The sequence below is a fragment of the Haliaeetus albicilla genome, chromosome 1, assembly GCF_947461875.1.
Source record: "Haliaeetus albicilla chromosome 1, bHalAlb1.1, whole genome shotgun sequence".
Taxonomy (NCBI): Eukaryota; Metazoa; Chordata; class Aves; order Accipitriformes; family Accipitridae; genus Haliaeetus; species Haliaeetus albicilla.
In genome coordinates this window covers 29,374,779-29,400,989 of record NC_091483.1, presented here as the reverse complement: position 1 = coordinate 29,400,989, position 26,211 = coordinate 29,374,779, and the positions used below count along the sequence as shown (strand labels likewise).

The window sequence follows — 26,211 nt, the reverse complement described above, 5'->3', positions numbered from 1 at the left end:
GCCATCTCTGACCGTACTTGATCCCAATGTTAAGGGAGGATAATAGCAACACACCAAAGAGCAATACCACTAGGCATGTTTAGACTAAGGAATAAACACATTGGCCTGTGTTCTTCCTGAGTCAACTGCACAAATAATATAATGTTTTGCTCTTTAGAAGTAGCTTTCCTTAGAGATCTTCCAATTAGTTTATTAACCAATAAATTAAGTTTCCCATCAATTACTACATACCCACCCTTTTGCCCTTCCCCAGGAACTGTTGTGATGCAGTGTCACCAAGCACAATCACAACAGCGATCAGCCGTCGTATCCCCTACAACCTCTGGAGCTCATGGCTTACAGCTCAATCCAGCTACCACAGGCTTAACACAGCCTACCAGAAATAAATGTTTTCTTCTCCTTCTGGAGACAATCCAGTGACAAAAATGTCATTACAAGCAAGATGTTCAGTACTACAGAACTACAGCCACCCTGAATTGTGTTGGGTACCAATACAAGTGGTCACTTCTATAGTCAATATTGTTGCAAAGCAAAAAAAAAGTGGCTGCCTATGAGCTGCTTATGCTAAGAAGAGCAAACAGCTGCCAAGGGCTATCAGTCTGCCCAAGCAGTATATAATGAACTAACAAATAAAATAAGGAATGGAAAAGGCACATTAGATTCCAGGAAAAGTTGCTACTAACGTAAGAACCAAAACAGTGTTAATGCCTAGTTCTCTGTGATATTTATTGCTACATACTGTAGCTACCTTGTGGAATAAAAGACTAAACAGAACTCAGTATAACTTTATCTGACTTCTAGAAACACCAAAGCAGGAAAGCTGTACAGTACCTTGGGACAACAAGTAACCTAAAGAATACCTACTTCAACCTTACTTGCACATATGCTATTACAAAATTAGGAGACACCTAAAAGGTGCTTGCCAGACAAAATACTTGGAACAAAATGTTAATAAAAAAATAAAAGCACAGCTGAAAGCTCTGCAAGCGTGAGCAGTGACACAGAGGAGAGAAGATTTGTGCTCTGCTCTGTCAGAGCGCACATGAGTACAGAGCCCTTAAGCGCTTCCTGAGATCAGAGCCCACTATATTAAAACTCCCTTCAGCAAACACTCTGCCTAGTTAGGAAATATTAACTACAGCGAGAATCATCACTCAGGATTAACAGCAGTCATCCATTAAGCAGAGGGCCAAGCTTTACGTTTCCTTTGAGAATGGCAGCAAACAGCACTCGGTGCCATTTTTATTTCAAAAGCCACCCTCAGTAAATGAATTAGAAGTTGAATCTTCCTAAGCTGGGAGCAGAGAACACACATGCCCAATTCCAGAGCAAAAGAAGGTCTTTTAATATCCAGTTCTAGAGAAAAAAAGGCCATTTAATATCCCTTTAAATGAGGTGGTATACTAGGTACTTCAGTAGAGTCACATATGTTACTGCAGTCTACCCTGGATGTACTGTCTAAAAATCACTACATAGCAGTATTCCAGCATTGGCTGTAGTATTACTACTAGTGTTACCAAACACAGAAAAGCTGTATTTCATACTATGGGATATAAGAAGCGAAAAAAGACCTAAAAGCTTCAAGTCCAACCAGGGGCTAATGTAGTTTATCGTTTAAATTCCAAAGCCGCACAACTCATAAGAAAATCTGAGATGAGAACTGTAATGAATTTAAGCTCCTTTGTGAACAGAAGTATTTTTAATGAACTTTAAAAAAAAAACCAACAACAACAAAAAAAACAACCAAAAAACCCCCACAGTTAACCCCAACTCAGAGACATCTAATGCAGACCCCATTTTCCTTGAGGGAAGAGACAGACATTCTTCCTTATATTAAGATTTTGCCTTCTTTTTTTTTAAGCAATGCTGCATCTTTCTCCAGATTTTATTAAAATCTTTTAACAAACATACTTGAGATTAACTAATGCATCTTCACATTTTCTCACACCCCAGGAGTCAATTTCAACAGCTTGTTTTCAAAGTGAAACTTTGCGTTTCCTTCACGCAGATGGATATTCAACAGGTGCTAAGGCAACTCTGTGAGATTCACTGTAAACGATCCTGTTGAAGTAATCTGGATTAAAGCCAGAACTAAAAAGGGTTTTCTTCTTGCTTTTTAAAATGCAAGTCCTTTCAACTCTGTTTATAATGGGCCTTTAAAAAAAAAAAAATTGAATTTGCATTGCTGCAGGTATAACTAGCTGCCTTGTAAAAGAAGGGACAAGCCATTGGTGGTGGCAGGAACTTTTCTTCAGCAGTCGGAGGGGTGTCATATGCCTTGAGGCTTCACAAGGCGCCTGCCTACATCCAGAGAAAGGGTGTCTCAGCCATCTGGCCTCCATCCTGCCTCCAAGACATTCCCCAGACTTCAAAGGGAAACTAAAGGGCAAATGTGACTTGCCGGGGCTAGGCAGTGTTTACTGCCTTGCCCTCGACACTGGACTTTTGAGCTTCCTTTGTAGGTGAAAGATCTCACCCTTCTGCATGGGGACCCTGACATTTTAAATCTCACATATGAACCACGACACCCGATAAAGAACTGGCACACTGGTATCAAAAATCTGCAGCTCGGTTTCAACAATCTAAAAAATTTCAGAGGAAGTTCTGCATTATCCATGTATCAGCCCTTAGACACAGCATTTAAAGGACAGCCAAGATAAAGTGAAAACTTGCACTGATTCTATGTGTTTCTGAGGAAAAGAAGTGACCGAGAGAGGAAGGCAGCTCCAGATAGAGCAAAGAGAAACAATGGGAAGATCCAAGGCCAGATGCGTTAAGAAAGCAGAGAGACGAGTGAACAGAAAGTCATGGATAGCTTTGAAAGCTGATGTGGGAGAGAGATACAGAGGAAAATGACTGGTTGAGAACTTGCACGGGGCTTTTGACAAGGCAAAGGTGCTGCTGTGCTGCCAATATGAGACAACTTAGCACAAAACAAATTGCTCCAAAAACATATTACATGGTGCTTTAAGAAACATAAATTTCTGAGTGATTTAGATTTTCTTGCTTGAGAGTGACTGTTTTCCAATCTAAGAAGAGAATACCTGAGAGAAAGCGGTAAGTTCTCCCCAGAATGAGAAGTTTAACTTCCCCACCACCTGCCCCAGACTTTCAGCAAGAGGTTCTGGTGAAACAAAATGTGATCTAAAAGAAAAAATTTAAGCAGGCTTAAGTAGTTCTCAGCCCCAGTATTCAAGCAGTCTTCACCCAAACATGAAATAGAAACAGACGTAATGTTGGATGCTTGTCCCAGGAAGGCTGAGAACACCATATCAACCACTTAAGATTCTGCAAAAAGAAAATACAGAGGGAAAACGAGACATCAGAAAATCACCACTTCAGGTCTCCACACCGTAGACGAGGAATACAGCTAAAAGCTTCTCACCAGAACAAAATACAAAGTTAAACACACATTGGCTAGTTTCGTTAAGGATAGCACAAAGAAGATACAACGAAGAGCAAGCAGAAGATCATTTATCACCAGAGACGAAAAATCTTTATAAATAGACTCAATAATTGAAAAGGAGAAAAAGTATCAAATGGATGCTAAGGCACCAGAAATTACCTTTTAACTGATACTCCCTGGCGTACAACAAAATGAAACTTACAAGGATAGAATTCAAGACCCTGGGAAGACTGTAGCAAAACAGTATGGGCATCCCTCATCAAGAGATACATCTAGTATATAATCCGCTAGTATTTAGTATACACAAGTAACAAACACAGTTGCAAAATAAGCCATCATTTTGAGCACTGGCACAAGCAATGTTGCTACTTTTGAAGAAGAATGTTAACTTATTTACTGTAAGCACCTCAAATATCTTCCAAATCTATGTCAAAGGTATACACTGTCTGATGCTTCACCAAGATAGAGTGAAGTATGTGTGCACATACACAAGTGCATGAAACCCAGCTCAAAGTAAGCGTAAGCTTCGTGCCTTGTGTGTTCATACACTCATATCGATTTCAGATTTTCTTTAAGCCTAGAAGCGAACAGTCGACCTGCCTTACACTGGTTCCACAGAGAATTATTTCAGTGAAAACAAATACCTTTTCAATCTTTTGAGCAAATTTCACAAGTATAATTTAGGCATACGTGCCAGATAGAAGTCATAGCGAAGAAGTGTCATGCTGTACTGAATTTCTTGATGACAAAAGCATCACAGCTCATTTGACACAGGATGACTCAAATATTGAGTCTAGGATTATTCTGCAATACTCAGGAAAATATCAGCAGATTTTCCATATAGTAGCAATATAAGGACTATAGCAAATTACTTTTCAAGAAATGTTGCATTTCTCCTATAATTGAAATATCATACCATAAGAAAATGAAAAAAGCATTACGTGCTTTGGCTATGCATATTAAACATGCCCAGATTATACATTTGACTTGACTTTACCAGGTACTGGTATTTATTCTTTCCCAAGCATTCAGGAAAATACTTTATTTCAAAGAAATGACAGAGTACTTTCAGCTTCCCTAACAAGCAAATGTAATTTCAGCCCGAGGGTTCATGGCAGTCTCAGCTAATCATGCTCCTGGCCACCGCAGTCCCCCTTGCTCCGGCTCCTGGTCTCGGGCTTCCCTGAGCAAAATGAACTGCTTCAGCATACTAAACCAGCAAAAAGCCAAGCACTGTATTTAATGACGTCATTTTTGCCAGGTTAGATTTCAGTGAGCTTAGCATTCTGGAACAGCTGAACACGGGTGCAGGGCAGCTCCTGAGCCCAGGAGGATGGGACAGCCAGCAGGCAGGTCAGGCTGCTGCCACAGAAGAGCCCCCAGCCAGCCAAGCTGACCACAAACACCACTCGAGAGGTCAACAGCCACGCTGGAGGAAAGGGTCACTTGCACTGGCTCAGCATTTCAGGAGGTGAAAGGAAAATGGAAGACCTACATGCCCAGCTCTGCTCACCTGAGGAAACATCTTCTGCAGGACTTGTTTCACTCTCTTCAACCCACAATACACATAATGGTATTATTATAATAATTCAGTGATTGCGTCAGGCTAAAAGGATATTTGCAGTTATGTGGCTGGCAAACCAACAGCAGTGAGTACAAGAACATGGTCTAAATTCCTTATGTAATGAGCCAAATTTACTATTACAGCCAATTTTACAAAACTGTCTTAGCATTTTAACTTTAAACCCCAAAAAAGCAACAGCACATATAAAAAAAAAAAAAGAGCAGCAATCTCTTGATATATCTCAAAAAAGGAAGCAATTAAGACTCATACTTTTTCCAGTAACATCAAGGACACTGGAAAATTGCATAGAAAATAAGAAGATTGCCAGGAATTACACTATTTTTGTAGATGAAAGGATGGGGAAGAAGTGGGAGGAGAAGGAGCTATCTTCCATATTGTGTAGTTAATTTTCCAATTGAATTGTCATCACAATGCTTTTACTTCAAAGTTTATCACACAATTGCAGAGACATGAACCACTATCAAATCTTCCAAATGCAACTCAGATTTTCAGTCCAGAACTACATTATCATCTTTATACTAAACTTCACAAAATAAGCTGTTCTGAAAACTCACAGAAAGGTGAGGTTGCTCCAAACCCCAGTGTAACAAGCGTGGATTGGTCAGCTAGTTTCTCCAACTCTCTGCTTTTACTATCTAAAAATTGGGTTAAACTACAATTTCTTGCTTTTCTGTATCTTAAATCAGTATATCAGCCATAACCTTTGAAATATTGTACTTGTCAGGCTGCAGATCATGTGTTATTGGGGGGGGGGAGTTCTCTCTGATGCAAGAAGTATCAAATGCTACTGAATTTGGACACAAAGATGCATTGCACAAATGGCTTCAAAAGTGTATTTATGCAATGGAGAAGAAGCAAGCAAGAAGAGATAACCATGAAAGACCATCAGGCATTGGCATTGTCAAAAGCCTCCTCCACTAGATATACTCACACAGCTTGACTGCAGCTGCAGAATAAACTACTGAAAAATATACACCTGTGTGATATTTTAAGAATAAACCTGCTCCCTTCTGTTTGATCTGAGAATCTTCCCCAGACCACATCCCCCTCACAGTTTGATTAGTGTATTGAAGTAATGTACACAGCAGGTACCATGGAGACCCAGATTAAGTAGTCACTGAAATGAAGATTTTCCACACATGGAATGCAGTATATTAATATACTAATTATATGTTTCTTCACAACTATGTTTAAACCATCTCAAACAGCCACAATACTTGAGGAAAGGACAGGAGACAGCATTTTTTCTTTCAATGTAGCATAAGTTCTTCTGCATGATTAAGCTAAAAGGACCACCACCATTTGTCATAATGTCTATCAGAAGATTTAGAAGTCACTGGAAGTGTATGATGATAATAGAGATTTAGGAATTTCTCATCTCTCGATCTTTCTCACCCCACCTTACCCATTATTTTATCCTCAGGAAGAGGATAAAAGGCTCCTATCCTGGACAACATTTGATACGTAGACCGCTGGTTTCCCTTACATAGTTTATTAATTAAGAATGCAAACATAATCTTAGTTTTAAACTTCATCATAGCCCAAAAGACTAGGCTTTTCCTTTTTCATGTGATTTTCACTATGTGGTTTTTTCTTCTCATTTCTTATTGATACTTTCAAAAGCAAACAACTGTTTCATTTGTGACATGAAATACATGGTGTTTCAGCAAAATAATAATAATAAAAAAATCCTATCCTTCCACCTAACTGCATCATAACAAAGGGTTTCCTTCTCTTCTGTTTGTTTTACAAGTCCTATTGCCACAGCAGTGCAGGAAAGGATGCACTCTTGGAACATGCAATGGATCAAAATAGGAGGGTGTTGGGCAGAAAGCGTCATATATTACTTCTTCAAGTAGTCTCATAAAATAAAGGGGTTTTTTTAAATTATATAAAACTTTACTCTTCAGTCAAAGCGTCAATGCACATCATATAGTTTAACTAAACTCTAGTACCCCAAATCTTGTGAGGATGCTTCCCCCCCCCATCCCCAGTTACTTAACCTCTAGCAGAAACTTCTCATTGGAGCGTAACTTAGCAATTCAAAGAATCAGGTTTTTAATTCCTATTTGTTAGGATTTCTAAATTATTCTCCTCCACTTTCTCCTTTCTAATATTTACCTTTATACCAGGCTTTCTGTACCTGTTTCTAAATGACATAGATATCATGTGAGTAATCTCTTCTGGCTGAAAATGTAATTTATTTTAATTGGAACTGAAAACTTGTTTGAGGGGTGGCAGGAGGAAACTGTTCCTATTTCCTGCTATAGTTCTCTCAGCATCTAATTACACCCATAAAGAGAAACAATGGGGAGGCTGTGTGTTATTCAGTTTAATGTGGTTAATTACATGATTCCTTGTATGCATGCAAATACACCAGAGCCTCACAACTGATACAGCACCCACACAGCACATTTATCAGCTTTAACAATTGTGCTTTGAGATCACATACAGTATACCCTCTAGATATAAAAACTGGAAAAGGTTTCTAGTTCACAAGAAAAAAAAATTGAACATTTTTTTCAGCAGCAGAACAGACACCCAATCAAAAAATTCTAACCATTAGCATCTGTATTTTCCACAAAATTCCTGCCAATATGAATTAATTTCTTGCAACTAGAAACATACCCTTCTTACTGAAATACCCTTCCCCATGCTTCCCCTGTAGACAGATACTTTGGGGAGGTCCTTTTTTATACCCCCATATGCCAAAATACTAACAGGAGTTGAACCAAATGCTTCCAAAAGTTTGAAGAGATTTGGGGCACCTCAGAACAGAATAAAGGTACCAGACAGATTTTTTGCAAGTCAGATTCTGTGCCCAGGTACTCCTGAGGACACAAAAATCATATTTTAAATATTATCTATCACTGAGGCCAAGGTTTAGGTTTCAGGTGGGACAAGGACACATCAGGTGGATGGATCCTCTTCATTACTACCCTTTCTTCAAAGTCCTGCATAAGCAATACTTTGTGAGTCCAAAGGCAAACAGAGAGGGTAGGTGGTCAAGGAGGGTACAGAAGAGACAGCTGCGGGCACTCAAAACACCATGCTCTCCTCCACACACTTCAGTAACCTTAATGGGGAATAATTATCAGTCCAGCACTGCAGAGTAATAGCTCTTAATGATAGCTTAAATGTCAACACTGCCTGCCCCAGGAAGCACATGTGAAAGGACTTGGACTTGAGAAAAGACAAACAACTGAGTGCTCAGAGAACAACTCTTCCAAGGCCGGATTTTTCAAGAATCAAGTCACCAAGGTGAAAAAAAAAAGGGGGGGGGGGGGAAGGAACTGCATATGGTCCTCCTTCGATGAAGAGTCAATGAAATGTTTCAGAGGCTTAGCATGACGCAGCCTGAGCTCAGATGAGTCACTGGGGTTCTTGGAGCAAAACAGACGATGTGGATAATTGATAAAATAGGGGCAGACATTAAGAGGGATAGTCCTGATGCCTGAAGAATATGATGGCTTTTGTGAGGAGCTAACCTCCCTCTCCTCACTACACAGTTGGAACAGTAGGAGGTCTGTTCAGAAACATGGTGTTAAGAGGGAAGGAGGCATGTGTACAAGTTGGAAGGAAGAAGATGGATTAATTGAGAAAAGAAGTGGCAGAATTTAGCCCTGATCTATCTTTGAAGCTGGCCCTGCTTTGAACAAGGGGCGGGACCATGTGACTTCCAAAGGTACCGGCCAACCTAAATTATTCTGTAGTTTTGAGGAAAGGGCTTAATGTAGGAAGAACATAACAAACAAAAAAAAAACAAAACAAAAAAACCCACCACCCCCCCCCAACCAACCCAAACCCCACATTATCTTCATTACTGAATGAAACCCTATGCTGAAAAAAGTGCTTTAGTTTGGAGAATAAGTCACTGATACCTAGGAAAAGCATGTGATGAAATACGAGAAAAAGAACCTGCAAAAGAGAAGATAGATGTCTTTTGGCAGACTAATGCTTTGCTTTTGTTTAAACTAGCTAGAGTAATTTAGCTTCAATAGCACAGTGAATAACTGCTATTGCTACAAAGTTTTAACCTTTACCCACTCAATTAATGTTAGACCTTAAAAGCTCTTCTCAAAGAAAAGCTTTACATAAAAACTAGGAAAGATGATATTCCTATTCCTGACATCCTTACAGATTAAAAAAAAAAATAAAATACAGCCCTTGAGGTTTTAGAACACACAAGAACAAGGTTTGATCAACTAATGGGAAAACTTAGAATTTTTGCTTACACAATTGAAATGCATTTCCTTCTGCTGTAAAAATCCGCTCCAAGCAAGGTGGCAGATCTTCATCATTTCATTGTCACCTCAATCCAACACAAATGCAGTTTATTTTTCCCTGCCTCCCCAAGTAACATAACCTAAAATTTTTCCCAAATGTTTATTTAGAAAAAGAAAATCAGACTTGAAAACAAAAGGCTGACTTGCATTAATTGCTTATGCTCATCTGCTCTCCCACACTTGTGGTAGTCTTCTTGCCTGTGCCTATAGCAACAACTGGAAACCTTTCCATTCCGGTTTTACCATAATAGTTATTCTTTCTCTCTTGCACATTAAAGAATATATGGCCTTGATAGCAGGTACATCAGGAAGCAGCCAGACATACCAAATGCATACCACCAGATGGCATCTTCAACCAGTTACATTTTAAAGAGCTCAGGCCTTCAGAAGGAGATCCTGCATTTGATATAGTCTTTGTATTCTGAAGACTCAAGCCTCTATACTACAAAAAGCAGAAGCATCTTTGAACACCTAGATTGGCGCCAATGATCTGAAAGTCATTTTGTGTTGCTAAAATCATCAGTTTACTGAGGATACATTTGTTCCCTCAACAAGGATTCAGGGAGCCATAGAAGTATTCTACACCATGCTTGGTGTCTTCTCCCCACACATCCCCTTAATGCTTCTCTAATTTTACAATAAAATCTAGGTGCAATGCCATTAAATTTCCATGGAGGGACTACTGGTTTACACAGGATTTACTTACAGTCAAAGCTGACCCTCTGTATTAAGAGGTGGGTTTGGCTATAAATAACCTCTATGTGTGTTTGGAAATTAAGTTTTTCCACTACAATGAGCAAGTCTATTTCCAGTAGGAGATACCTTAATAAAAGCAAAAGAAAACAAATGAAAAAACCCCAAACCCCAAGTAATTCTAAGAGAATCAGTAGACTACAAACCTATTTTTAATCTGCTGCAATCAATCATGAAAATAACAAGTATAGCATACAAACCACCCTCAAATCCTTAACAATGATTGCTTTATTGTACTTAGAGAGCAACCTAGCATCATTTCAATACTGGCTTACCACACTAATCTCATTTCAAGTAAAATTTTGGTGAAATGGCCATCACCTGTCATAGGCTCTAATAATCAACTGCAGTTCAGAGACAACATATTTTCTTATTTGTTTAGAATCTAAAGATGATTTTCTCCTCAAAGGAGCTTTACCCTTTCAACTGGAGTTTTTGAGATTGTTTGGGGAAAAAATATAACCTGGTTTTAAGTATATAGGCTGATCTCACAAACATCTCTTAGGTCTACTTCTCTTTACTTTTAATTGTGTATCTGCACTGAGGCTAGCTTTTTCCCCTCTTAAAGTTTAGTAAGAGCCAAAGGAAATGAAGTGGAACAAAGAAGAAACATTAGCTTTCATAATTTATTACTCCAGACAACTCCGACTATTGCCCATGACAGAAAGCAAGCCAAGCAGAAAGAAAAATGGAAGTGTTCTTGCACTGCCACTTTGTCAAAGGCTGAAGTCACACAATTGATTTCTATGGCCACTGGCAATGCCCCCGGCCCATGTTGCCACCCTGCAGCTCTCAGGCTGTGTGTACAGAGGGCACTGAACACAAATGAGAACATGCATGAAAGATGAGCTGAAATGTGGTATGGGTTGTTTTCTTTGTTTTTTTAAGGTCATCGATTAAAAATTATGCTTTAAAGTATTCTTTATTAGTACAGGTTAATAAAGAATAAATCTGACACAGTTCACTCAGTTTGATCTCCTTGATTATTCAGAAAAAAATTTTTTTGGTCTGGCTGGATAAACTCCTGCAGTGAACTTGACAAGCAGTTCATTTTGATTTCTGAATTCAATCTATTTTGATTGAAGCAATACTTTTGTGATGTTTTCCACTTGTAAAGGTAGAATATCTTGCAGGGGTAGATCTGGAGCAAGAAGGGGGAGTAAGAGTGACTGTCAAATATTCAACATGGCAACTTTCAAAAGTAACATCTGAAAGCAATGATGCTGATACACCTAATGAGCTCCAAGGATTCTCCGCAGCACCTTCCCTTTTGTGGAGCACCAAAAGGCTGGTTTTGATTCTTAGCCACAGGCTCTTAAGTTGGAGCTTAATCCATTGCCATTGTGTCCTTGGGTTGCCTGCTTTAAAGATGATGACACAGCTAGATTCAGAAAAACTCACAAAAAGGAACAACACTGACTTAAGCCAAGCGATCCACAAGGTTCAACACAACTGCTGAGCTCAAGGGATTATTTACGCAATAAAGAAAGGGAACGACAAAATGGTATACGACTGAGATTCCTCTTGAAAATTTAATTCTTGCTGAATCTTCATCAGAGGATGAGGAGCAAGATCATCCTCACTTATCAAGAATATTTTCTCAGGAAGTAATTAGCATCCTGAGTGGTATCAGTACATGAATTTCAACTAGATTTAGATGCCCAAACCTAAGAGAAGAGAGAAGCAGAAGCCAATACAGTAATTCTGGAGACAGCACCAAGGAACAAGTTTAAACTCACCATTTATGATTTGATGCCCTAAAAAAGGCACATAATGACTCCTGGATCAGAAGAAAATGTTATGGCTTGACGCACTACCAGTACAAATCACGTACACTATTGCCACAATCCCCTGTGATGCCTCCCGAAATCAACTCCAGATTGAAAACATGCTCCTGTTCAGCACAATTAATCTTCACAATTGTTGCATTTATTTAGAGAGCATAGATTTTACAGAGTTTAAAGACAATTTTAAAATATGAGATTTTTAAAAACTAATTAAAACGTTTTGAACTGTAGGTGGTTTTTTTTTCATTTAAAAAGGCAATATCTTCACAGAGGATATTATATACACCTGGAAATTATTCTATAAATGTTTTATCTAGATAAACTACAGAACACCAAATAGAGAAAGTATCTGTCTCAGCTCCAGTAATATTTTTTAGAATAATTAAAATGCTAATGAAAAAGCATCTAAAGGCAGGAAGAAGTAGAAGAACCATCCATCCCAGAATAACATCCTTCTATAAGCATCATTTCCAACTTCTAATGCTGAGTTACACTCTTCCTAAGTGATGACAGGTAATGTTTATAATATCTCCTAAGAAGGAACCTGCTAGTTATCTCCTTTGCACTTGCCAGTGCTTCACAGTCAGGTTTTGGTGAAAGGTTAGACACACAAACGTAAAGCACAGATAAAGGCAAGAGGTGAGTGGTGTTAGCTCCAAAAGCACAACCAGACTCTAAACAACAGGGGGACACATCAGTACAGCGATTCCCAGATCGGATGAATGTAGTGGTACCTCCAAAGTGGCAATGATCAGCTGACACAAAAAGCTGTTTGTCTCTGTCTTGCTATTAGTCTTCCCTCTCACTCACACTCCAGTTCCTTTTCTTCTCTCCCATAGCTGTTCCCGGCTTGATTTCTACACTACAGATGCTCTACAGCTGTTGCAGGTACAGTGTGATTAAGACAGAATCAATCCCCCTTCCAGCCTCATGCACATATAAATCATGATCCTCTATTATTTCACACACACACATAACGTGGGGTATGCTGGTTCGTGCACGACTGGTAGATTGGGGGGGAGGGGGGAGAGGGGGGCAAACATATGCTGGAATTTCCATCTCCCCCCTTCTAGGTCTTACTCATTTCAGTAGCTCCTCCATTCAAAATGGGGGAGGAAGGAACATGGGTGGCTGCGATTTCAGCAATGATCCCACTGCATTACCACACCCCTTGCCAATATAAACTACGACTGAAGATTGAGTTGAATTAACCTGAGGCCAGAATCAAAAGGAGGAATAACTAGGCAAAGCTAAGAGAACATGAAATGCAAGAACAAACTTTCTCTTTCTTTCTAATGAGGATTACACAGTGCAAACATCAAGGTGATTTTCAAAAAAGAATCCAAGTGTCAAAGACCAAGAACTACCCAGTTCTAACTCAAGTTGTGCCACGAACTACATAATTGCAGAGCAAATAAAAAACCTGATTTACAAGTTTCAGAAAAATCTCTGAGAAGCTACAATAAACACCACTGCTATGACGTACTATGTCTTCTCGGAATAGCCCTAGAAGAAATGCTAACATGCTATAGTGTGCCATCAGTATTTACATGATGAAGCAGCACCCACACGCTAAATAAAAGATGGTAAGAACAAAGTCCTAAAGACTTAAGTATTTGCAAGCAGTTGGTTTTGTATTTTTGCTGGTGGTTATTTTTTAATCAATGCAATTTCTGTGCTGACTTGAAGCCCAATGCAATTTCTGTGCTGACTTGAAGCCCAATACATATTTGATTGTCCATTTCACACCATCAAATTAAGCTCCATATCTGAAGGGCATCTTAGACTCCATGGCTTCACTTTGGCTTATTTGACTATGATTTTTGCACCAGAGCAAGTTAACTATAGAGAGATTATTTATAAGAACAAGTGAGGTAGTTGTAAAAATACAGTCTGTAGTATCCACTGCCTTGGCAATAATGATAGATTTAAGCAGCTGCTACTAGAAAACATCAGCTCTGCCAAAATATCAGATGCTAATGTCTGAAGTAGCTCAGTTAAGCTACAAGACACAATCACTTTGTTCTACCGGGGTGCAGGCAGGCATATTTCAATCCATATCTGGAACTGACAGAAGCATTTAGGGCAGGAACAGATCAAAAAAAGTTTGAATACATACAGCCTTACATCTTCACCTTCTTTCAGAAGTCACAGTTTTTAAGCCACAAGTGATTTGATGTATTATGAGTTCTTAATAAAGCACGCAAAACAGCTGGACCAGTGTCAGTTTTAATCAGCAATCCAATTAAAGCACCCAATCAAGTTCACCTTAGCTGTTCAACAGTATGTTTATATCATAAATTATTTTTAACAGGAGTGTAACATGCAGGTTTGCTGTATTTTAATGACTTATTCAACCGCAATATGTAAGGGGAAATAATTGTTGTAACAGCAAACTGCGCTCATGTATACATTGAGAAAAGAGTATATCTAGCACATTTTAAAAAATGATGGCAAATATTTCTTCATAAAGTCTAATTCATTTATTAAGTCAGAGAACACATCTGCCTTATACAGGCATGTAAAAAGAATTGGACTATCATTTGTCTTCAAGAAGGATGCAAGAGTACATGATGCTGCTGATACTTTCCCCTTCCTCCTCTTCCATGGTGTCAACCTGTTCTGTTGAAATGTCATATTATTTATGCAATCAAGATCATGAATGGATATTAAGAAAGAAACAAGTCAAAGTTTGTTTCAAACTAACATTTACCTCACTGCAGCCAATGTTAATTTTCCTACAATGAAGGAGAATTAACTCCAGGCAATTTATTCTGAGTGAGAATAATTTGCTGAAATATGTCTGGTTCTCAGGTGTCACTGGTCCAGACAGGGAAGGTGTACCAGTATAACATAGAAACTCAAACTGATGTAGTTATATCAGGAACATTTGGGGTTCTCATGCATTTTAAGACTAGAATGAACAAAATACCAGCATGTTTTCAGAATGACTAGCAATACAGTTAAAGCAGCTAAAGAAGTTACTCACAACTGAAAGATTCCACTATTTGGCTGAGATACAGAAAAAAGTGTTGTACTGTAACCAACACCCTGATTCAGAGGGCAGACCCCATCACGTACTTACTCTTAGTATCACAAACAATATTCAAGATGCTTTTTAAAGATAACTTTAATGAATGCATTATGGCAAAGAAGGGAAAAGAATAATTCTTCTGTTCAACACTTACCCTCAGAAGCTACAGGCATCTAGACTTCAAACCAGCATTAAAGCTTTTAGACTTGGGAATCTGAAGACACCGGCCACTTAGGATGAAGTTTTACAATTTGATCATGTAAATGGTTTTTTCACGACATGTAAGTAACTATTTTAGCTATAACAGTGCCCTGGAAATTCAATAGTTTCCTCAACAATAATCACGGTACATTAGGTTTAGAGTATAAATTAAATTACTTAAGTGTGAAATAGAGAAGTTTTAACTAAAATTGCCTTTACTGAAATGTTAATTTCAGACAAACTTCAATGTTGTGCTAATATGGATAGATCTTCCACTACTTGTAGGCCCCTAATAAGCAATCTTGTTTATTTTCCATCCTGGAATTCTATCTTAAACTGCTTCAAAGGTAAAAATCAGAAAGAACTGTTTTAATTTGACTCTCCAATTATATCAGATCATTTACATGTGTGCTACAGTTCAACGCAATTTTAAACATTATTGCCTTTTTACTACAATGTGGGCATAAATAGTTTTATTAGCTTGCCTTAGCATTGATCACTTTAGCTGGAAATTCTTGATGTTTACTTGCACAGCACTAGCAACCTACTAATATTACTTTATGCTACCAAATGAGAGAAATTGGGCAAAGGAAAAAGGCATGTGGAACATGAGGAAATGTTCATGCCCAGGAGACCCTACCATCCCATGGAATAATGTACCCACAGAATATCTGGAAGCCTCAAAGATCATACAGGCACAGGCTGGCAGGAAAAGGCTTTCCCTCTGTAGTTTTTATGGGCCTATAATGCACCAAAGGTTCTGAAGGTCACCAGAGCTGCTGCAGTTGTTCCCACAGAGGCTATCCCCAGATGCCTACAACCTCTCCCCTCCCATCAATGTAGAGTTCAAATTGCAAAAACCCTCAGCGTGCTCACTACAATACAAACTTTACAAGCAATTCAAGTATTTAAGTTGTGTTTCCATACCACTGCAAGAATCGACCAAGCCAATGGAATTTTTTACCCAAAGACACTACAATGAAACTGCAAGTGGGTGTATTCCCCCTTAGCATGCACAAGGTTAGTACTTACATACCTATTGGAAATAGATACGCACCCTACCTTACATTATGCGATGCAAAGGGAATAGCAAGGAAGGCTCTGCAAGCACAGTGGTTTCCTTGCATCTACCACGACCGTAAATGAGGGAGCAAGCTGCAAAAAACAGGACTAGTAGAGGAAAACAATATGGCCAAGGAAAAGACCTGCAGAGAGTGAGATGTTTTCTATGCTGCAACAGTAAGCTTTTATTCTGTCTTCATCCCGTGCTCTCCTATCTTCACATACCAAGCTGCACACACCTGGCATTTCAGAAAGCTTGGAACACAGGATAGCACAAAGTCAGGGCTTTCTCAATGAAGTACGTGAATGTTTAGAACAAACGTATATGCTTATTTTACCTATTTCCCATTTTTTCTAAATGAGGGACTGACAGATGCTGCCCTCTGTGCCTGCACATGGCCTGGCTGTTATGACCAGGACAGCGACTGTTGTCTTTGCCACTGCTGGTGGTAGCACCCACACAAACAGAATTGAGAACATCTATACACAGGCAGCTGCCTCGGTAATGTTCATACGTTATATATAAGTACCATGTGCAAAAAAGCACAGGTTTATAAAGATGCATATGATTTAGGGTTTTGTGTTCTTAGTTTACTTAGAGGAAACTCTTGTTAATAACAATGGGCAGACTAACCAAAAGGAGTGCGCACTGATTATACAAAATATTCACTTGTGCAGTCATATGTGCAAGAGGTATCATGCTATTTTCATTCAGTATCTGTAAATCTAACAATATCCTGAAGAAAAATAATCCAAAAGGTACAAAGAAAGACGCACAATGATAGATTTTAGATAGATATACCACTTAGAGTTCTAGGTCTACCCTGTAGTTAAGTATGTCATTTAAGGAGGTATAAATTCAAATCACAGAAAAGTTAAGGTGGGAATATCATCTAGTGCAACCTGCTCTGCTCAAAACAGGGCCAACTTCAAAATCAGATCTAGCCTCAAAGCTGGAATTGGCTGTTGTCATCAGCTACTTTGCTGTTGAAATCAAATTCTGCAATATGACCTTTGGGTTCTTGTATTTTAATCCCATCCCCTCCAGATTAATAACGCTATTTAACCTCTTGTAGCTGGTAATTTTTGCAGATGTTGGAAAACAACAATTTACCATGTTCCAAAAGTGCAGGTTTGGTTGCTTTGAAAAGGACCAGTGAACTGAGGCTCATGAATGTCAATAAATCACACACCTAGTAATTAAAGTGAACACCACAAATGTTGGCAAAAAAAGAACTTCATATTTAGGATGTGACAGAATTAAGGTTTCAAGTACAACCTCTCTTGCATATGCATTATGCTACAAATTCCTTAATTATATAGTCACTTTCTGCTCTTTTCCATGCAGTCGACAGAATCAACCATACTCATGCAGTGAGCAACTTTCAAGTTGTGCTCTCTTCACTTGTGTGAAATATGCTTTAGTTACGAAACTTCCACAAATCTTACTTACTCTGAGGACAGCACGATCAGCTTGCTCACATACTTTCAACACCACTCAGTATAGCAGTATCTCATCACTTTGAAAGACATGTGTGAATTACTATCTTCAAAACACAAGTGAGCTAAAGGGTCCATTTTACAGACTGGGAGACAAGCAAGGCAACATTGCCATCAAAGGCTTTACCTAAATTTGTTTTTCTGACATAACACATTGAAAAACCCAAAGAACTTCTCATTTTATAGATAATTCTGTAATATACAGAGGTATACACATATACTTAGGCACAAAGTTACCCATGCACTGAAGTCAAAGGGACACATGCTTGGCATGCAGTTAAGAGTGTTCAGTACTCAAGAACAGCAGGTTTTAAATCTGGAAGCGAGGGCCCATAAAACCAAGCAGGTAGTTAGTCATCATGCAAAGGGTAGTGTACATCAGTTGCCCAGAATTGCTCTGTATAGTAATGAACCTATATAAGGCGGCCACATAAAGCTACCCAGGCAATTCAAAATCTGGCATTCCCAACTGTTCTTTGGAGTGTGACTTCAATAAATATTGCCATCAGGGAGGTTCAGAGAGATACTTCCTTAGCCTTCTTAGAAAAAAAACAATTAAAAATGAGCCTATTTCTCCATGTGTCATTATACTGTTATGAACATAAAACAGGACTGGAAATTCTAAGGCTGCCATAGAGACATCTTTCCTCTGAACACTGAACAGCTGTAGTCTAGTGGTAGATCAACCTCATTAAACCCACAAGCTTAAGACGAAGGCCACAGGCCTCCAAGAGGAGGGTATTGATGAAGTTGTCAGAAACAATCCATCTGTGGAAGGTGACTCCCTGTCCCCTTGCTGTCTGCCCATTCCCTGGTGGGTGAAGGCTGGCATAGACATTCCCCATGGTGCTGCAAGCAACTGGAAAGCATCCTGCTAGCCCAGGGCGCCTGGCTCACTTCCCCACACTGGAAATCCAGATGACCCCACAACCCTTGTGCCAGCCATTTGCTGCTGCCAGACATGAGGCAGGTCTGTACTGGTAACTGATTCTACCACAGCTGTTACTCTGCATCCAGGCCCACTCCACCATGTGCCTCTTCACCTCCCAGACCAGGTGCCTTGCCCAGCTAGTCCAAACACCCTGTCAGTCTCTTGCTCATCTTCCTACTTTGCCTGCCCAGCCATCTTCTGTCAACCTCTGACTCAGCCTCTTGGCTATTGTCTCCCAAGCTTTGCACCCCTAACACATTTTCTTGTCTTCATGTCAAGTGGCCAGTCTCAGCCACCTCCTTGTTGTCTCCTGAGCACCCCATCACCACCTGTCATCCCTACTTTCAGCCTTCCCCTCAATACACTCACTTTTTTGGACCCAATTCTCTCCATCCTTCCCAACTCACATTCACAAGTCAAGACAAAGTTGCCTCAACACTTCCCAGATGCATGAACAGTCCTGACAGCAGAGGACTTGGAGTCTCTTTTTAGTTCAGGCTCTGTTCAGATTCACACCCAGCAAAAAGCAGCCCTGTGTAATAACTGCAGGAATAGTTCACCTTGGTTGTAAGGCAGAACTGTAGCAAACTATGCATGCATGTAGCAAACAACCAGAATTTGAGCTAAGATCGCAAATGAATTCATCAGCAATACTGCAAAAGGCTTATAACCTTGCCAAATTTGAAAACAAAATGTATTAACTCTAAATGACAATCACATTGGTGCTTGCAGCTAAACACAGATACAGTGTAAGTTTTATACGTAAATGCAAAATAATGGACTGTGCATTCCACATTAAGGGTCTTTGCATGTCTCCCCCCATTATACAAATCATCTTCTCCCTCAAATCCAGGTCTTCTATGTACCCACTTTATTTCACATGACTTTGCTTATAAACAGAACTCTGATATTTTTTCTGAGGACAATTATCTCACCCCTTAAAATAAACAAAAGAGAAATTTCAGATTGAGGGATGGCTGCACAAGGCTTGAAGAACAAACTTTACGTGTTCTTTAACATTTATGAAGTATATCACTGTACTAATCCACAGTGCTCTTACTTCAACAGTTATGCTCTTCTATCTCTCTTCTTTTTGATGATCACAGTCTCATTAACCAGTTACAGAGATATGTTTCTAAAAGATGAATGTATTTCTCACAAAGGATCCCATATTAATGATTTATGACTGCCACTCTTCAACAAGACTGCTTGCCATGTCTAAAATCTAAAATTTACTTTCTTCTCCTATCAGTGGTTTTGTTTGTTCTTCATATGTTTGAAAAAAGCTTCCCTCTACTCCAAAGTTATTTCTCGATTACCTGTATACCTTGCACTTCCACCACATCATTGGTCAATTGGTATTCTCTTTATCCAGACACCTGCTGTCATACTACTCATACAAAGAAAATTGTCAGGCCCACAGCAACATGCCTCACAAGCTTTCCCAACCTCCCCCTCACAATTTATTTTTTTCCTTCTTTTGATGATCACTTTCATAACTCCAGCTTTCATGTTTGTTCATACAGAACATTAGCACTTCTCAGCTACCCTGCTAACAAGCATTAGGAGCTGAGCTTTCCTACGCTAGCTTAAAAGAGAGTAGCTACCAGCCACCCTGAAGAATGCTGCAGTATCGCAGTCGCTGCATGAGAATAATTTCAAAAGCAGGAACAAAGCAAGATGTAGGCTCAACTGAAAAAAGAATCAAAGACTTAAATTATACCAGTGTTATACAATGGGGTAACCTTCAGGAGATTAATCTCCAAAATATAATTCAGAACAACTCTGATACCTTCAAAAGCATTTAAGAAATAATTTTTAAACAGAGAAATTAAAAAAAAGAGAGAGAGAACATTAAACATGGACTTATGGAAATCAGTCAGGACACAACACACCAGACCCGTCCTCCTACAGTCTACATCTCCCAATGGATTAATGTCCTGGTTTCAGCTGGGATAGAGTTAACTGTCTTCCTAGTAACTGGTACAGTACTATGTTTTTGAGTTAGATATGAGAAGAATGTTGATAACACACTGATGTTTTCAGTTGTTGTTAAGCAGTGTTTAGACTAAGCCAAGGATTTTCCAGCTTCTCATGCCCAGCCAGTGAGAAAGCTGGAGGGGCACAAGAAGTTGGGAGGGGACACAGCCAGGGCACCTGACCCAAACTGGCCAACGGTGTATTCCATACCACGGGACGTCATGTCTAGTATAGAAACTGGGGGGAGTGGGGGCGGGGGAATTGCCACTCAGGGACTAACTGGGCATTGGTCAGCGAGTGGTGAGCGATTGCATTGTGCATCACTTGTATATTCCAATTCTTTTACCATTATTATTATTATTGTCATTTTATTAGTGTTATTATTATCATTCTTAGTTTCTTCCTTTCTGTCCTGTTAAACTGCTCTTATCTCAAGCTACGAGTTTTACTTTTTTCCCCCCCAACTCTCTCCCCCATCCCATGGGGTGGGGGGGAAGTGAGTGAGCGGCTGCGTGGTGCTTAGTTGCTGGCTGGGGTTAAACCACGACAATTACCAAAAAAAAAAAATCACACTCAAAAAACAAAGAGAAAATCCACAGAAAGGTAGCATTTCTGCATGTCTGCCGCTCAGTTATGGACAATGGTATTGCACCTCTACGACTTCTTCCATTTATCCTGAAGTGTCAAAGAAAATGTCTGTAGAACTTTATTCTCGGTCTACTCGGGGAATCCTTTTATTCATCTGATTTCCTTTATTCATCCATAAGCTGCAACATGATTGACATCTTTTCCATCAGAATTGTACGGCAGCATGACAAGCTAATTATTACATAAAAGATGATACACGTTACCTCTCCAGGTCAAGCTACAATCCCCTATTTGGATGTCATTTTTAAAATTACAAGCTTTAATTAGTCGTGAATCATCCTAGTCCAGACACTATGCTCTTCAGTTTCAAAGAAGGCTTCCTGAAAATGAAGGTTTTGCTACTTCGATGTAGGTTTTGGTGAATGCTGCCAGTACTGATAACAAAGACTGGTAACCCTTCTTCTGCAGCAGGTGAACCTACTTCTTTTACTTTTTTGGGGCTCTCCAGAAACGAAAGTGATAAAAGGACCTGCCTTCTTAAACCAAGTTTTATAGTTTGGTTTCATAGTTTAAGCTGGCTGGAATTAGTTGTCTTTTGCCCCACAGCTAACTTTCTATGCCACAGATTGATTTCTTGCCAAAAACACATTCATATCCGATAACAACAACAAAACAAGGGAGGAGGCACATTAAAGCAAGCAAATGCATTCATACATTCAGAATGCAGTCGGAGGCAGGAGACAATTAGAGAAGGAAATTCAGAGTATAAGGCATTTCCTGAGGATTAATGAGTGGGTGGTAGCGTTTGATAGTCAAGGGCAGGATGGGTTCTGCAACCAACACAATTCATTAATCCCCCAGGCAACATAAACCGGGATTCTGCTAATTTTTTTTTTTCCTTTTTTCTGCACTCATTATTTTCCTTAGCATTTAATTAAAATTTCCATTTACTCTGATGCCATTGTTCCTTCAGAGCCCAATGCTGTCTTTATGTCTGAACAGTGCTACTATGGTAAATGACATCTATAAAATTATGGAATTAATACCTGGTGCAAAAGGCCAGATAACTTTTCAAGTTTAAAAAAGTTCTTCTAATCTTCTCTTAAAGACTAAAAATGTTCTCTGCCTTAGGAACAGAAAGGGCTCAGCAAATGTGATCCTTTCCTCTAATTTACAAGCTGCTTGATGGCCTCCATTATCCTAGTGGTAGCAGACAAAGAAAGAATCAAGTATGGGAGAGACCAAATGATCTTTAAGCTGCCTTTCAGCTTCTTAGGAAGCCACATACACTAATGCATTACTTATCATGTCCCAAACAAGCAGCCATCCCCTTCATCATAACTCCATACTAACCTGTGACTGGTGCATCTATGTCCAGCAAGTTTTTTTCCTGGCGGAGAATTGAAGCTCCCTCAGTTATTATTCTCAAAGCAACACTCTCTTCCAGTCTTCCTTCTTTCATAAGGTGTGCCTTTAAGATATCCACACGAGGTTTTCCATCATTATCAAACACTTCCTTAGCTGTGAGCCGGTGACTTGGAGGAAATGGGACAGCTGAGTGGAAAAAAACAAAAATACCTGGTCACTTTTTACTGCAAAGCCTCTATTACTGATAATGACACATTTCAAAAGACGTCTCTGCTGCAAAACAGCGTTGACATGAATTTTCTACTGCTTCTTATAATTTGTGGTTTAAATTCTACATACATTATCAAAGATACCATTAAAGAGCATGTATTCCATGGGCTACTTTATTCACGTGCGCAAGAACCACTAATTAATGCTTATAAAAAACTGAGAGGAAGATTTAGGCCATATTTACAGGTAGATATGTTCAAACAAGCCCCCCAAAAGGCATGGAAATATCAGGGGAAAAAAGGGAATGAAGCTTAAACTGCTCTAGTAGCACTAGAGAACATTGATATAATGCTCTTCCCTTAAGAGCATAAAATGTACAAACAAGTGCAATATTTAACTTCCGTGCATGGACATGCATAGATACACTCCAATTAAAATGCTAAAATCCAAGACAGACCTGTCTCTAACGACTTGGGGTAGGGAGATGGAATATATCTTCCCAGCAGAAGTAATAGTTAGCTACGCAAGATAGATTCAAAGCCCATCAAAGCATGCCTAAGTGCCAAACAGAGCACTCCAGCAAAAGCAGGGCAGAGGATGTATCAGACTGATGTTGGAAAATCGGTGGGTTGCCCTAGCAACATGGCAGTGACTAGCGAGCTGCGTACTGCCATCATGTAAGGTCTGAGGCATATAGCAAACTTCAGACACTCCTGCTCTGGCTCTCCTAGAGCCAGCTGGAGCGAGAAGGCTCAGAGGTGATGCTCTCAGCTGCCAGGATGACGCTGGAGCGTTATCCCAGCTTAACCCCTTTTCCCTTGCAGTTCAATCGGAGTGGCATCAGGCACCGTCTGCCTCTCCAGCCACAGGGTAATTATACTGATCCCTGCCACAGCTGCAGGAGGGTCAGGTTATTTGGGAGCTCTGAGCAGGGAGAAGAGGTGGCCGCAGGGCTGGTCTCAGCTGGCTGCATCTGCAGTGCAACCCTGTCCCTGCCAAAGGGTCTTGTCTCCCACCAAGTGTCTTACTGGCAGCTCTGCCACATCATGAGACACGAAACCCTAATGCAGCAGATCAATGTATCTGTTAGCTTCAATTTTCTTCTCATTTCACAACCAGTGTACATCAGAAACAGACCACAAATCACACACATCATTTAAAGCCCAAGCCAAGAACTCTTCACTTACACTACCAGAAGTAACAGAGCAGATAATAAACTATTTCACTTTGTGCAGTTATTTTCCACTGATATTTTAAACACAAACATCTTCAGAAAATTGCGGGGGGGGGAGCTCAATTTTTTTGTCCTTTTTGCTGCCCCAGCTCCAGCAGTCCATTCACTGAAGTAGTCTGGTGGGGACTAATGAATGTAGGTCTTTGTAAAACACTGAAGCCCGACTGCTCTCAGACTTCAATGTGGGACAAGAGGAGAAGGTGAAAGTTTATGACGTCCCTGACAACACCAGGATTCTCCTGAAGCAATGACACCTACAACCAACAATGAAGTTAAAGTACAGCCCTCAGCTCTGGAAAACCCTGCCACAGATCCGTGATGATCTCACTCAATTGACAAGAACTCCTAGATTGCTATAGTTTATGTTTTGAATAGTACTTCTATGATAAGAGGTAGGCTGTTAAAGACCAAAACCCCACCCCACTTTTTGCAGCTACTGCAGTTAAGTCTATCCCATGAAACTCGCAAAAATGAGATTATACGCTTTGTCAATCTTTCACTTCTATCTGCAGCAGACCCTCAAAAGCAAGGCAACTGTATCACAGAAACATAGACTCAGAATGCTTTGGGTTGGAAGGGACCTTAAAGGTCATCCAGTTCTGACCCCCCCACACCATGGGCAGGGACACCTTCCACTAGACCAGGTTGCTCAAAGCCCCATCCCACCTGGCCTGGAACACTTCCAGGGAGGGGGCATCCACACCTTCTCTGGGCAACCTGTTCCAGTGCCTCACCACCCTCACAGTGAAGAAATTCTTCCTTACATCTAATCTAAATCTACCCTCTTTCAGTTTAAAGCCATTAGCCCTTGTCCTATCACTACATGCCCTTGTAAAATGTCCCTCTCCAGCTTTCTTGTAGGCCCCCTTTAGGTACTGGAAGGCTGCTGTAAGGTCTGGAGCCTTCTCTTCTCCAGGCTGAACAACCCCAACTCTCTCAGCCTGTCTTCACAGGAGAGGTGCTCCAGCCCTCTGATCATCTTCATGGCCATCCTCTGGACTCAATTCAACAGGTCCATGTCCTTCATATGTTGGGGGCCCCAGACCTGAATGCAGTACTCCAGGTGGGGTCTCACGAGAGCGGAGTAGAGGGGCAGAATCACCTCCCTCGACCTGCTGGTCACGCTTCTTTTGATGCAGCCCAGGATATGGTTGGCCTTCTGGGCTGTGAATGCACATTGTCACATGATGTTGAGCTTCTCATCAACCAACACCCCCAAGTCCTTCTCCTCAGGGCTGCTCTCAATCCATTCTCCACCCAGCCTGTATTTGTGCTTGGGATTGCCCCGACCCATGTGCAGGACCTTGCACTTGGCCTTATTGAACTTCATGAGGTTCACACGGGCTCACCTCTCAAGCCTGTCAAGGTCCCTCTGGATGGCATCCCTTCCCTCCAGTGTGTCAACCGCAACACACAGGTTGGTGTCGTCGGCAAACTTGCTGAGGGTGCACTCAATCCCACTGTCCGTGTTGCCGACAAAGATGTTAAACAGCGCTGGTCCCAATACCAACCTCATGAGAAATGCCACTCGTCACTGGTCTCCACTTGGACATGGAGCCATTGACCACAACTCTTTGAGTGCAACCATCCAGCCAATTCTTTATCCAGCAAGTGGTCCATCCGTCAAATCCATGTCTCTCCAATTTAGAGACAAGGATGTCATGTGGGACAGTGTCAAATGCTTTGCACAAGTCCAGGTAGGTGACGTCAGTTGCTCTTCCCTTACACACCAACGCTGTAACCCTGTTGTAGAAGGCCACCAAATTTGTCAGGCATGGTGTGCCCTTAGTGAAGCCATGTTGGCTGTCACCAATCACCTCCTTATTTTCCATGTGCCTTAGCATAGTTTCCAGGAGGATCTGCTCCATGATCTTGCTGGGCACAGAGGTGACACTGAGTAGTTCCCCAAGTCTTCCTTTTTTCCCTTTTTAAAAATGGGGGTTATGTTTCCCCTTTTCCAGCCTGTGGGAACTTCCCCAGACTGCCATGACTTCTCAATATGATGGATAGTGGCTTAGCCACTTCAGCCACCAGTTCCCTCACGACCTGTGGATGCATCTCATCAGGTCCCATGGACTTGTGCACATTCAGGTTCCTTAGATCCTCAAATCCGATCTTCTCCTATGGTGGGCGGGTCTTCATTCTCCCACTCCCTGCCTTTGCCTTCTACAACCTGGGCGGTGTGGGTGCAGCACTTGCCAGTGAAGACTGAGGCAAAAACATCATTGAGTACTTCAGCCTTCTCCATGTCCCAGGTAACCAGGTCTCCCATTTCCTTCCAGAGAG

At 40.5% G+C, this 26,211-nt stretch overlaps 1 protein-coding gene across 6 annotated transcripts in view; it reads right to left on the bottom strand.

Moving 5' to 3' along the window:
• The window catches only part of PPP3CA (protein phosphatase 3 catalytic subunit alpha), a 204,561-nt gene that overhangs the window by 93,640 nt on the left and 84,710 nt on the right, over positions 1-26,211 (bottom strand). For all 6 annotated transcript variants that reach the window (XM_069783801.1, XM_069783784.1, XM_069783816.1 and 3 more), the window contains exon 2: positions 22,467-22,667. In XM_069783801.1, coding sequence (XP_069639902.1) covers positions 22,467-22,667 — 201 coding nt within the window. The remainder of the gene's footprint in view (positions 1-22,466; positions 22,668-26,211) is intronic.